The sequence below is a fragment of the Pseudophryne corroboree genome, chromosome 2, assembly GCF_028390025.1.
Source record: "Pseudophryne corroboree isolate aPseCor3 chromosome 2, aPseCor3.hap2, whole genome shotgun sequence".
Classification (NCBI taxonomy): domain Eukaryota; kingdom Metazoa; phylum Chordata; class Amphibia; order Anura; family Myobatrachidae; genus Pseudophryne; species Pseudophryne corroboree.
In genome coordinates, this window is record NC_086445.1 from 434586034 (window position 1) to 434597719 (window position 11686).

General features: G+C 42.6%; 1 protein-coding gene across 1 annotated transcript; it reads left to right on the forward strand.

The window, feature by feature from the left end:
* The first annotated feature begins 371 nt into the window (after positions 1 to 371).
* LOC134993876 (paraneoplastic antigen Ma1 homolog) lies at positions 372 to 1778 on the forward strand. Its single transcript, XM_063950908.1, has one exon. It carries the CDS (start codon positions 372 to 374, stop codon positions 1776 to 1778), a length of 1407 nt encoding a protein of 468 aa, XP_063806978.1.
* The last annotated feature ends 9908 nt before the right edge of the window (positions 1779 to 11686 follow it).

An 11686-nucleotide genomic window follows, 5' to 3' on the forward strand; every position in this document is an offset into this window, starting at 1 on the left:
TGTTGGTAAGAAATGTTTGCCTGCAAATACTCTTTTGTGACAAATAAATGTATGTACTTATACTTACCAAGTATGTTGATGTGAATTGGAATCCCATCCGGAGACCTGAAACGCAAGCACAAGAACAGGTATAATATTATATTGCAATGAATGTGCACATATATACATTTATGATACAGATAGACTTGTAGTTACTATTCATTATTAACGAAAGGCTTACCCAGGCAAGCCCAAATAATTAGCTTGGGTGGAGGCACAGATACTGAACAACCATCCCCTAGAGAAGTAATTTAGGATCTCATGTTAGAGTGTTAGGGGAGGGGTTACATTTGGAGGCACTTAGCCGAGACGAATATATTCAGGATATAACAATGGAAAAGTTTACTGGGGAAGATATTAGTGCTTGGTGTCAACGGAAGAAAAAAGATCCCAGGAAATGTTTAAGTGTGGGAGGGAATTTTTCGGAATTCTCTGATGAGGAGATAGTGGAAAGGTTAGCCAGGTTATATGGAATAATTAGGCCAAGGGTTGTAGATAAATGGATGGGAGGATTGGGAAGAGTAGTAGCAGTGCTGATAGAAACAGAAAATGAATTGGAGACTGATGTATTACCATTGATAGTGGTAGCCAATGAAGAGATGGGTAGGAGGTGGAATGTGATGTGGCCTAACATACGGGGGGACGAAGAAACAGCAACTAGTGCACATATATCAGTGCCCCCTCTAGACAACCCTAATAGAGGTGAGAGGAATAGTGGTGGTGAAGGGGGTGACGCTCAGGATACTGGTGCAAATGCCACTGGTGGACAGTTTGAGGTCATAATGGATAGAGTGGTCACTCAGTTAGAAAGGTGGCATTATGAAGGGAGTTATAGGCGGTTACGGATTTTTTCCGGGATTCTACCTGTACCATCAGGAGAGGAGACATATGAGGCCTGGAAAGAAGCGGCGGTACAACAAGTGGAAGAATGGCAGTGCCCAGATAAGATCAAGAGACAGAGGGTAGTAGAAAGCTTGAGAGGGCCGGCTATGGGAATTATACAAGCTGCTAGACGTAGTAATCCTAATGCTACTTTAGAAACATTCTTTGAGGCATTAGATTATGCATATGGCACCCTTGAGGACGTGGGAGATCTCACCTCTAGGTTACACCACACGTTCCAGGAACCGACGGAAAAGCTAAGTGCATTCTTGATTAGGTTAGACAAGCTACTATATAAGATAGTGGATAAAGGAGGTATAGTAAGGGATGATGTGGACAGAAGCAGGATGAAACAGTTACTGCGGGGTGCCTTGACCACCGACCCAGTAGCTCAGAAATTAAGATGTTCAGGAATTAAAGAACCTTTTCCTACTTTTAACGAACTGTTAAAAGAAGTCAAACAAGAAGAGGTATTAATAGAAATGAGAGAGAAAACGGTAAAGAAGGTCAAGGTAATACAACCGGTAGTGGAAAGCAATGCATTTGAAGAAAAAATATTAAAGCTGATGGATGAACAAAATAAGAAAATTGACAAATTCATTGCAGCACAGGCTGTGAATACTTCTCTGCAAATATCCAACGAAAGCAGCCCCGTAAAAGGATTAGGTAGAGGGAGTAACAACTTTAATAGAGTATGTTTTAGATGTGGGAGAACAGGACATCGGGCCTTTGAATGTAATTTGAATAGAAATTGGAATCGGAACACTGACCGTGTTTCAGGTGGTAACCAGAATACGGAAGGTTCGGGGTCGGGAAACGGACGGGGGCGGTCTGAGGGCCCCTCACAGGCCCCCTAGAGGTTAGTCACTGTGCTATGGGGAATTCCTGGAGGAGTGGAAGTCTACCAGAAGGATTGCTGGGACCTGCTCCCCTTTTGAATGCTAATATAAATGGACGCCACTGCAAGATCTTGGTGGATAGTGGATCCCAAGTTTCTATCATATTTGAAAATTGGTACCATGAGAACATTCCTGATGTACCCATCCAGCCTTTAAGCGGATTAGTGATATGGGGTCTAAGTGTTGAAAAGTACCCTTATCTAGGGTATGTACAAGTTACTCTTGAAATCAACAACAGGGTAAGAGAAGAGGAAGGGATGCAGACATCACTTATTGCGTTGATATGTCCAGAAGTTCCTGAAGGGAGGGATGAACCACCTGTGATTATAGGGACTAACACCCGGATATACCCGTTACTTGCTGAATGGTACGAAGGAAACGAGGAACTGTCTTCTGCACGGAATTGTTGCATTCAATCAGCTGAGAGTATAATTGTTTTAGAAAATAAATTTGATATCTGTTTCCAAGGGAGTGACATTTCTTTGGAGGAAAAATCTGCTTTAATTCAGGAGCTGGAATCTAAGAAACAGGTATTCTCCATGGGAGAATGGGATCTGGGGACAGCTAATGGGGTGGAGCATAGTATTAGATTAATGGATGAGACTCCTTTCCGGGAACGATCCCGCAGGATAGCTCCTGCAGACTTTGAAGACGTAAGACAACACCTTAAAGGACTACTTGAGAATCAAGTTATAATCGAGTCTAGAAGTCCTTACGCTTCCCCCATAGTGATTGCGCGGAAAAAGAGTGGAAAAATACGAATGTGTGTAGACTACCGCACACTGAACCAAAGAACTGTTACAGACCAGTATACAGTACCAAGGATAGACAAAGCTTTAGACTGTCTCCAAGGGAGCTCTTGGTTTTCCGTGTTAGATTTAAGGAATGGGTATTACCAAATCCCCATGAAGCCGGAAGACCGTGAGAAAACTGCATTTATATGCCCGCTAGGTTTCTTTGAATTTCTAAACATGCCCCAAGGAGTAAAAGGAGCCCCAGCTACTTTTCAAAGAACAATGGAAAGGACTGTGGGGGATATGAACTATAGGGAAGTCATTGTATATCTAGACAATATAATCGTTTTTGGAGCCACCCTGGAGGAACACAATAAACGACTTCTTAAAGTTCTGGATAGATTGATGGAAGGGGGCTTGAAATTATCCCTGGACAAATGTCATCTTTGCCAATCCACGGTCAAATACTTAGGGCACATCGTAAGCAGAAGCGGGGTTTCCACCGACCCAGAAAAAGTGGAGGCCGTTAAGAATTGGCCTAGACCAGCAAAGTTAAAAGAACTAAGATCTTTCCTAGGCTTTTGCGGGTACTACCGCAGGTTTGTCCCGAATTATTCCAGTATAGCTAGGCCATTAACTGATTTGACAAGAGGATATCCAACGTCAAATAAGAAGAAGGGACGAGAACGGTCGGGTGAAGGAGGCCCCTTGCATAAAGTAAATGATCCGTTTGGAGAAAGATGGACTACCGACTGTGAAATGGCCTTTAATTTGTTAAAACAAAAACTGACTAATGCTCCTGTATTAGCCTATGTAGATCCTGGGTTGTCCTATGTCCTTCATATTGATGCCTCTTTAGAAGGATTGGGGGGTGTTCTGTATCAAAAACATTCCGATGGATTGAAACCTGTTTCATTCATAAGTCGAGGTCTAACTAGTAGCGAAAAACGGTACCCCGCTCACAAATTAGAGTTCTTGGCTTTGAAATGGAGTGTAATAGATAAATTCCATGATTATCTATATGGAGTGACATTTGAAGTACAAACAGATAATAATCCTCTGACCTATGTCCAAACAACGGCAAATCTGGACGCCACGGGTCACCGGTGGTTGGCTGCCCTGGCGCTATATGATTTCACACTGAAATACAGACCAGGTGTGAGCAACATTGACGCCGACTCCCTTTCTAGAATTCCAAACCAGCAGATGGAAAATACCGAAGAAGAGTGGATAGAGATACCAGCGGGAGAAATCAAAGGAATGTGTCATAAAATGAGTTTGAAAGTATCAGCTGGAAGTGAACAAGTTAGTGCTTTGGGAATGAAGTCAACAGCACTGCCTCCATCATATTGCTGGATTAGTCATGTAGAGCTTGAAGATTTGCCTAAACTGAAACGCTATCAAATTCGGCAAGAGCAACAACAGGACCCCAGCATACGACACTTAATTCCTGGCAGTAGAAAATCAGAAATTGCCCATGAATCTCTATTAGAAGTCAGACTGTTGAGGAAACAAAAGCGTAATTTGCTTATAAAAGCAGGGATATTATACCGCAGCACTAGACAAGTGGATGGGCGAAAGAAGTTTCAGCTAGTGTTACCTAAGAAACACCGTGCTCTAATAATGCACGCATTACATGATAAGCATGGTCATTTAGGGTTCGAGAAAACGTTAAACCTTATAGCTGATAGATTTTACTGGCCGTGTATGGGGAAGGAGATAAAAGAATACTGCCAAAACTGCGGAAACTGTGTATTGCGGAAAACACTACCATCCAGAGTAGCTCCTTTAGTGACATTTAAAAGCAAAGGGCCCATGGACTTGATCTGTATGGACTTTCTCTCCCTTGAAGTAGAAGAAGGAAAGAAGTGTAATATATTAATTGTAACAGACCACTTCACTCGCTATGCTCAGGCATATGTGACGTCAAATCAAAAGGCCACCACTGTAGCAAATACTTTGTGGGATAAGTTTTTTATCCATTATGGTTTGCCGAACAGGTTGCATACAGATCAAGGGAGAGATTTTGAAAGTCGACTAATAAAAGAAATGTGTTTGAGCTGTGGGATTACTAAATCTAGGACTACTCCATATCACCCTCAAGGTGATCCGCAACCTGAGAGATTCAACAGAACCTTGTTAGACATGTTAGGGACCCTGAATCCCTTAAACAAACAGTATTGGAAGAGGCATATCGACCGTCTAATACACGCGTACAATTGCACCCGAAATGAGGCCACTGGGTTCTCACCTTATTATTTAATGTTTGGGAGGGAGGCTAAGCTCCCAATAGATGTATGTATGGGAACTAATGCAGGCAATGACCCTTGTGTTTCTCATTTAAAGTATGTAGAAAGACTGAGAAGAGAATTGGGGGGATGCCTATGCTTTAGCTGAGCGAACTGCCAGTAGGTTGGGGGAAAGGAACAAGGTTCGCTATGATAGAAATGTGCGGGATCAGGTTCTGTTTCCTGGGGACCGAGTGTTATTAAGATGGCTAGGGATGCCAAAGAAATTTAAAATCTCCAATCGATGGAAGGAGGACCCTTATGTAGTGGTAGAGAAGTTTAAAGACCTACCGGTGTATAGAATACAGCTTGAAAATGGACAGGGTGTAGTTTTGACCCATCATAGGCAAAATCTACTTCCTATAGGTAGAGAAGTACGCCTAGAAGACCTTGAAAGTAAAGAGGAGGTAATACCATTCGGGAAGGAGACATCAAATAAGCTAACTGACTCACTAAGATCTAACAGTGATGGTGGTGATGAGGGAGAAGATGAAGGTCAGGGCTGTTATTATAAAGATCCATGTGTTGAAAGTGGGGAAGTGACTGATATAGGAGACATCAGGGGACCCCTTGAGTCTCTTTCAGAGTTTGACCACACAATTACCTGTATAGATCCTGTAGAGTATGACAGTGCTGTTGAGGATAAGGAGAGTAGTGGTCCAGGAGAGGGATTTGACCATTATTCCCCCTGTAGTGATATAAGCATAGAGCAAGAAACTATACATAGACCAAGAAGAACATGTCAACCCCCATCTATGCTTACTTATGATGAATTAGGAATCCCTAGCATTATACCCCGGATAATACATCCTAATACTATACTTACCTGGCCCTACTTTGAGGATTATATAAATAGTTACTAAATAAACCAATATTGTGTATATTTGTTGTGACCTAACCCAAATGCCTTTGTTTAGATCACCAGGGGGAGAGTGTAACCATATATATTGGTGTAATATACTATATGTGTATATAAATTAATTGATGTGTTAATTTATGTGGTAAAATTACACAATGTATGTGTTAAATGATATATATTGGTGTAATATACCTATATGTGTATATAAATTAATTGATGTGTTAATTTATGTGGTAAAACATGTATAAAATAGTGTCAATATAGAGAGATAGGAACTGCTGTATATAATATAGATGGACAGACACTTTCTAATGGCGCTGAAGGGGTTAAATATACACTACACGGGGCACTGTGGAAGAAGCTAGGGAAGCTTCCAGAGTGTCCCCGTGCTCATAGAGCAAGGACTCACGCGGGCAGAGCGGGAAAAAGGGGGATCACGAGAGGTTTAGGGGTCCGCGTGCCACTGACGGGGGAGAATATAAAAAGCGCTCCCTGTCAGCGGCAAGATAGATGCTGATCCCCTTGTGAGTGCGCACGTCTGAGCTCAGGGCGCTGCTTGAGGGCTGTAGACACAGCGGCCGCTGGAGCTCAGGCGTTGCAGCCGGAACAAGGCAGCCCAGGCAGCGGAGAGCGGGGCACAGAAGCGGCTGCAAGAGAGGGATACCTGGCTGTGATCTCCGGGTGCCGGGCGGAAAAGATGATGGCGGTGCGGCAGTGCTGAGGCGCTGCTGAAGTGTAAACCCCCACCGTGCCCCAGTCAAGCCTGGCAGAAGGCGGCGTAACCAGGGAAGAAAAAAACTCTGGCGGCCAGTGACAGCGGAGGCAGCGGAAGAAGTGGCCGGTGCCATAGCAACACTGACGCCAGTAATAGCCACTTCTCTTCTCTGGCAGAGGCGGAGTTCAGATGCTGGAGCTCCAGTAAGCAGTGGAGGAGGTGCCTGATGGGCCGGCTAGACAAGGAGTCGGGGGAGCGACAGCGGTGTTGACGGTGTTAACAGAATCGTGAGGGGCTGTAAGTGAAAAACTGCTACCTACACTGCAATTAACACTACAGCTGTTTGAGTACACTTAGCTGTGCAGGTTAGACTGTCGGCTTAGATTGTTGATACAATGAGCAATAGCCTCCGTAACTGTTAGATGGTTATGCTCAGTGGAATAGTTCGATAATATAAAAGACATTAATAGTGCAGGAAAATACTGCAGGTTGTACAGTAAGTGTGGAAGATTTGAACTGTGACGGAGCCGCACACTTACTATTATATAGCTTCCTGTATCCATCAGTATTCATGCAGAGAGGAGAGGTAGTGACTTTTGTGCCACACTGAATGTTTATTCATAAATGCCATATAGAGGATACGTATATATTTACTTGAATTGAACTGTGTGGCTAGAATTGAATACTTTACAGACGTCATAGCACTGTCATAACCTTGTGGTAGTTACCAAGAATAGAGACAGTGAACACATGTAGTGTTTAGCATTGAAATATTTCTCAACCAGGACATATGTTTAAAAGGCAGCCCTAGTATAAATCCTGCAGAATTAGAAGAGACTTACTCATTGTGGAATACAATAGGCTACAGCTTCTTTTGGGGAAAATATTACAATCCAAAGTTGGATCTACCACATTCCCAAGGAGATTTTAATATACTCTATTACCCTTTATGTACGGAAGTTAAACAGTTATTACTCCTAGGGGACAACCATAGATTAGAAAATACAGACTGTATGTGAAACGTATATAATCTATATTTATGCTACGGGACAGTATTAAGAGCCTAAGTACTTAACAGGAGAGCGGAGAGGAAAGTTTAACTCATTCAAACTGAGAGATAAATTCACTGTTTACTACAAATACAGCTTAGGGTCGCAAAGGATATTTATGGCAACTTCATAAATTGCATCATATCACCTAAAGGGAACTTTGCAGTGAAAGCAGCTAAGATTAATGCAGCCACAGGGCACTAGCTGCTACATCAGGTAGAAACTCGGCAAGGGAAGGACACAATTGTAGCAGAGTACAGGGCATCCACTTACAAATGTATCAAGTATTTGAAATATCACACCCGCAACAGTAGAGATTGATACAGTTATTAAATACCAGCTGTTAGACTACATAGGACTTCAGGAAGAAAAGACACAATTGTAACGGAGTGTAGGATACTTTGTGCAGACTGTTTCATCGATATTGCCTGCTGTTCTTTATGTGGAAAACTAGTACAATTAAGGAAGTGGATATCATATATAACTCACCCTATAACTGAGTCTTGGTGTGGATTTATTTAGTATACTACACTATATAAGGAACCTTCTGCTAAAAAATAGGAAAAGAGAAATCTAATTCAAGAGAAAGTGGATGGCTTTCTGCCCATTTAACTTTGGATGTCATACAAGGTATTTACTGGTGTACACTAATTTAAGGGCCTAGACATTGCACTTAATTTTTTGAGTACCCGGGTCACTCTTTTACTAATATTACGGTAATTTTTGTGTATTGCATGCAAAGCAAATTGTATAGGCGTTAGAAGGGGGAAATAGTGAGACAAGATTGGAATGTAATTTGCCTTACTATGTTGGTAAGAAATGTTTGCCTGCAAATACTCTTTTGTGACAAATAAATGTATGTACTTATACTTACCAAGTATGTTGATGTGAATTGGAATCCCATCCGGAGACCTGAAACGCAAGCACAAGAACAGGTATAATATTATATTGCAATGAATGTGCACATATATACATTTATGATACAGATAGACTTGTAGTTACTATTCATTATTAACGAAAGGCTTACCCAGGCAAGCCCAAATAATTAGCTTGGGTGGAGGCACAGATACTGAACAACCATCCCCTAGAGAAGTAATTTAGGATCTCATGTTAGAGTGTTAGGGGAGGGGTTACATTAATGAACTTATAATACTAATAGACTATTAAGGAAAACGTTTATTGGTATTATACCCATAATGCCATTCAGGAAAATTATTACACCCACACCCTGATTGACAGTCCCTAGTCGCCAATAACTTATATGCAGGGCGGGACGCTGAACTGTCAGTCCATTTAATTATACCCCGCAGCATACTTGCCTACCTGACCCTCTCCATGAGGGAGAAAATGCTCTGTTCCTGGACTTTCCCGGTAATGTATGATTGCCATCACCTGTGGTGAAACACCTTTCTTATCAATTAACTAGCTCACCACAGGTGATGGCAATCATACATTACCAGGAAAGTCCAGGAACAGAGCATTTTCTCCCTCATGGAGAGGGTCAGGTAGGCAAGTATGCCCCGCAGGTATGTAGCGGCTAACAACCACTGCCAATCCTTTAAATATAAAGGTGTGCTACCCAGCATACTCATCTACTCGCAGCAGATCCTATTATCGCGCTCGATCTCGGCGCCCACACACTGCTGCTGGCCGGAGCCTATGCATTCCAGCGCCATTAATTTGCGCTCCACAGGGACGGCCAGATACTTCCTATCATGTGCTCCAGTCACATGGCCCTATTCCTCCAATGGCGCAACTGCAGGGTTCTGAGCGCCTTGGGATGATGACTAACAGTCCTTATTCATAAAAATTATGATACCCCCGTGTAGGATAAACGGGACCCATAGATCCAAACCTTTGAATATATATATAAAGTGTATTTATAAACCCCAGTGGATATATTATGAATACCTAAAACAACTCCGCACATCTGACAATTATAAAATGAAATATATAATATTATATATACAGACGAAGAAATTAGGTGGCACTCACAGACTTGTAGCTTAAAGTGAAAACACTCTTCACGCCGTGAAGAAATTTATTGTGAAACCAGTAACGATTCGGGGACGTATCCCCTTCCTCAGACAATTCAACAATGAACAATACAATGTATAAATACCATAAAGTGACCCCACTTACCCCCATCATCATGACTCCCAGCTGCGTGGACCACAGCATGTCTCGGCGTCTCCCGACCCGCACTTCCGGTTTAGGCGTCACCGCCCGACCGGAAGTGACGCGTGCAGGCTTCGCCGGTCACCATGGAGACGCGCTGGGAGCCCTGTAGAAACAAATGAACAAAACAAGAGACACGGATAAATCACTGTGAAAATGACACACTTCACAACAGCGCTCAATCAAAGCTAGAGTGTCAATAAAAACCTGTGTATAATCATAAAACAACACGCAATCAAGACATATATATCTAAAGTCCAAAATGGTGTTTTAAAATAATTATTTACAATAATCATTTAAAATAATTATTTAACACAATTATTTAAAACGAGTCTAGTGCAGCAAAATCTTATATAAAATACGCTCTCATATGGTGCATAACCCTGGATGGTACAGGACCTGGATGGCTCTATACATGGGGGAACACTGTATATATCAATGAGTTGTTTTCCTGAGCATAACTCAACCACTTATGGTAATTACCGAAATCATGTGATTAAACTAGGTGAAACATTCTCACTCTAGGACATGGTTAATGAATCAGGATTAGTATTCCACATAAACCTATCGATATATATGCAACAGTGTATGGACACAAATGAGTCAAGCATGCCTTAAAGGAAATTAATTAATCCAAGGGACTCATTTAGTCCTTTAGGAGCTAGACAGTCCAGGCGAAAAATCCACCTGGATTCTAGCTGTAACAGTTTTTTCCCCCGATCGCCACCCCTTATTGACGCTGGAACATGGTCAATGGCCCTATATCTAAGGCTTGCCAAGGTGTGGTGCTGTGTGGCAAAATGCCTAGCCACGGGTTGGTCGCTAGTCCCTGCTACCAGGGCTGCCCGTATAGCAGACCTGTGTTGGGTTAGTCTAACCTTCAATTGGCATTCCGTTTTGCCCACATAATAGAGCCCACACGGGCAGATTATTATATAAATGACAAAACGGGACGTACAGGTGAGTGGCCACCTAATCTTCAGTCGTTGACCGGTGTGGATATGGGGAAAGGATTCACAGTCGTGCACCCCAAGCATTTAAAGCATCCATTTTTCTTGCTTAAAAAATGCTTGGGTGCATTCTTGGCGTCAAAACCCGTGATGTCGGTCTTGACAACCAAGTCTTTCAAATTTTTACCCCTCGCGAAGCTCGCCAAAAGTTTGCTGTTTTGAAAGCATTTTAAATCTGGGTCCGTAGTGACCATTCGCCACATGTTCCTAACATGTTTAACCAAAGTGGGACTGTTGGCGGTATATTCAGTCACCCATTGAATGGTTTCACTGGGCAGAGTTTTATGGCGCTGTTTTGCATGTTTTTGAAAATTAATCAGTGCTCTATCTCGTGCTTTCTTAAGTTCTGCTACTGCATATCCTCTCTCACTAAATTTTATTATCATCTCCTCTAACTGCGCTTCACGTATGGTGGGGTTAGTATTGTTTCTGCAGACTCTGAGGAGTTGTGAGTAGGGAAGACTGCGAATCATCGCTTTGGGGTGGGAGCTCTCAGCCCGGAGAACGGTGTTCCGATCTGTGGGTTTTTTATATAGGGATGTCTCAACCCTCCCCTCCACCAACTGAATCCGAACATCCAAGTAGCAGATGTCAGTTTTGCTTAATGTCCACGTCAATTTGATGGGGCTATTAGTGTTATTATGTTTCAGAATGATCGCTATAAGTTTTTGAATATCGTCATTCCACAGGACAAGGAGGTCGTCAATGTAGCGGAAATAGAGTAAGATCTTGCTTGAAATGTTCACATCTACAAAGAACAAATCCCGCTCCACCTCCCACATGAAACAATTGGCAAATGATGGGGCCACTGGGGACCCCATCGAGCAGCCCTGTAGTTGCCTGTAAAACTTCCCGTTAAATAAAAAGAAGTTATGCGTCAATGTAAATGCAAGCAGCTCAATAAAAAAATCAATATCGGGACCCACGTACAGGCCATTGCCCGTGATCAGCCGTCTGACCGCCTCCAGCTCCGCCTCATGGGGGATGCATGTATAGAGGCTGGTCACGTCCAATGTGACCATGGTGGTTTCAC

What these genes read in the sequence shown, in the direction of transcription:
- LOC134993876 (XM_063950908.1), top strand. Translation starts at nt 372, where the DNA reads ATGGAAAAGTTTACTGGGGAAGATATTAGTGCTTGGTGTCAACGGAAG.